The sequence below is a fragment of the Adiantum capillus-veneris genome, chromosome 7 (genome assembly GCF_014529385.1).
Source record: "Adiantum capillus-veneris isolate H3 chromosome 7, ASM1452938v2, whole genome shotgun sequence".
Classification (NCBI taxonomy): Eukaryota; Viridiplantae; Streptophyta; class Polypodiopsida; order Polypodiales; family Pteridaceae; genus Adiantum; species Adiantum capillus-veneris.
In genome coordinates, this window is record NC_140937.1 from 75747749 (window position 1) to 75748865 (window position 1117).

Below are 1117 nucleotides of genomic sequence, written 5' to 3' on the forward strand. Positions count from 1 at the left end.
TGCTCCAGTCCTTTGCCATGCCTCTGCTTGCCTGTACACACGTGCCCATGCCACCTTCTAGAGTCAACACACTTTGGATGCACCATCATTGCCCACCCCCCTGTTGAGCATTTATTCTCAACCACATAAAAGCTTTATTCCATTATAAACTGCAAAACCTGGCACACACTATGAGAAAACTAAAAAACCATATGTACACTGTTTTATTGCACTCTGCTGCCAAACCTTCAAGTGGGTTGCCCCACCCCCTGCATAAGAATCTGATGCACTGCTGGCACTAACTCCCTTTCAAAGTAGAGCTTGAGATGAAGACCATTTATCATGTGTTTAAGAAACCGACCATCCAACCTGACTAGTGCATAAGTTCCATTGGGAAAAACTTGATGAACCTTGTAAGGTCCCGTCCACTTTTTCTTGAACTTCTTCCGAAAGGTGAAGTCAACATAACTCTTGTACTTCATCACTAGATCACCCTTCTCAATCTGCTTAGCTGGCAAATGGTGGTTGAACTTTGCTACCCTCCTTTTTCGTTGCTTCACATAAAAATCTGCCGCTGCCTCATCATCTATCTTCAAAGTTTCGAGACTTGTAATCCTATCCTGCAAAATATCTTGATGAGTTTTATCAATTCTCCATAATACTTTGAGAACCCCTAGTTGTACATGCACATGCAGGATCGCTTCCTTGCCATACACCAACTCGTATGGAGTGAAGTTGGTTTCCACCTTATATGAAGTCTTGTAAGCCCACAAACATTTATCAAGGTTAGATTCCCACTCTTCAATCTGCTGGTATATATACTTTGTAAGCATCTTGACTATCTGCTCATTTGCACTCTCCACCAAACCATTGCACTGCGGATGGTATGGAGATGAAAATCCTTGTTGAATCCCCAATTTGTCCACCAGAGCACGCACCAACTTACTTCTGAATCCTTGTCCTCGATCTAATATAAGCACCCAAGGCACTCCAAAATGACAACATATGCAATCAAATACAAACTGAGCAACATTATGCGCATTTACCTCTTTGACTGCTTTAGCCTCGACCCACCGTGTAAGGTAGTCTATGGCCACTACCACATATTTCTTACCACTCGCTGACTTGGGCAATGGAC

General features: G+C 43.0%; 1 protein-coding gene across 1 annotated transcript; it reads right to left on the bottom strand.

The window, feature by feature from the left end:
- Nucleotides 1-227: 227 nt before the first annotated feature.
- Nucleotides 228-812, bottom strand: LOC147454078 (uncharacterized). The gene has a single exon (XM_086517008.1). The coding sequence runs from the start codon at nucleotides 810-812 to the stop codon at nucleotides 228-230; it is 585 nt and encodes a 194-aa protein (XP_086373134.1).
- Nucleotides 813-1117: the final 305 nt, after the last annotated feature.

Coding starts and splice junctions, on each gene's coding strand:
- LOC147454078 (XM_086517008.1), bottom strand. CDS start 812: ATGCTTACAAAGTATATATACCAGCAGATTGAAGAGTGGGAATCTAAC.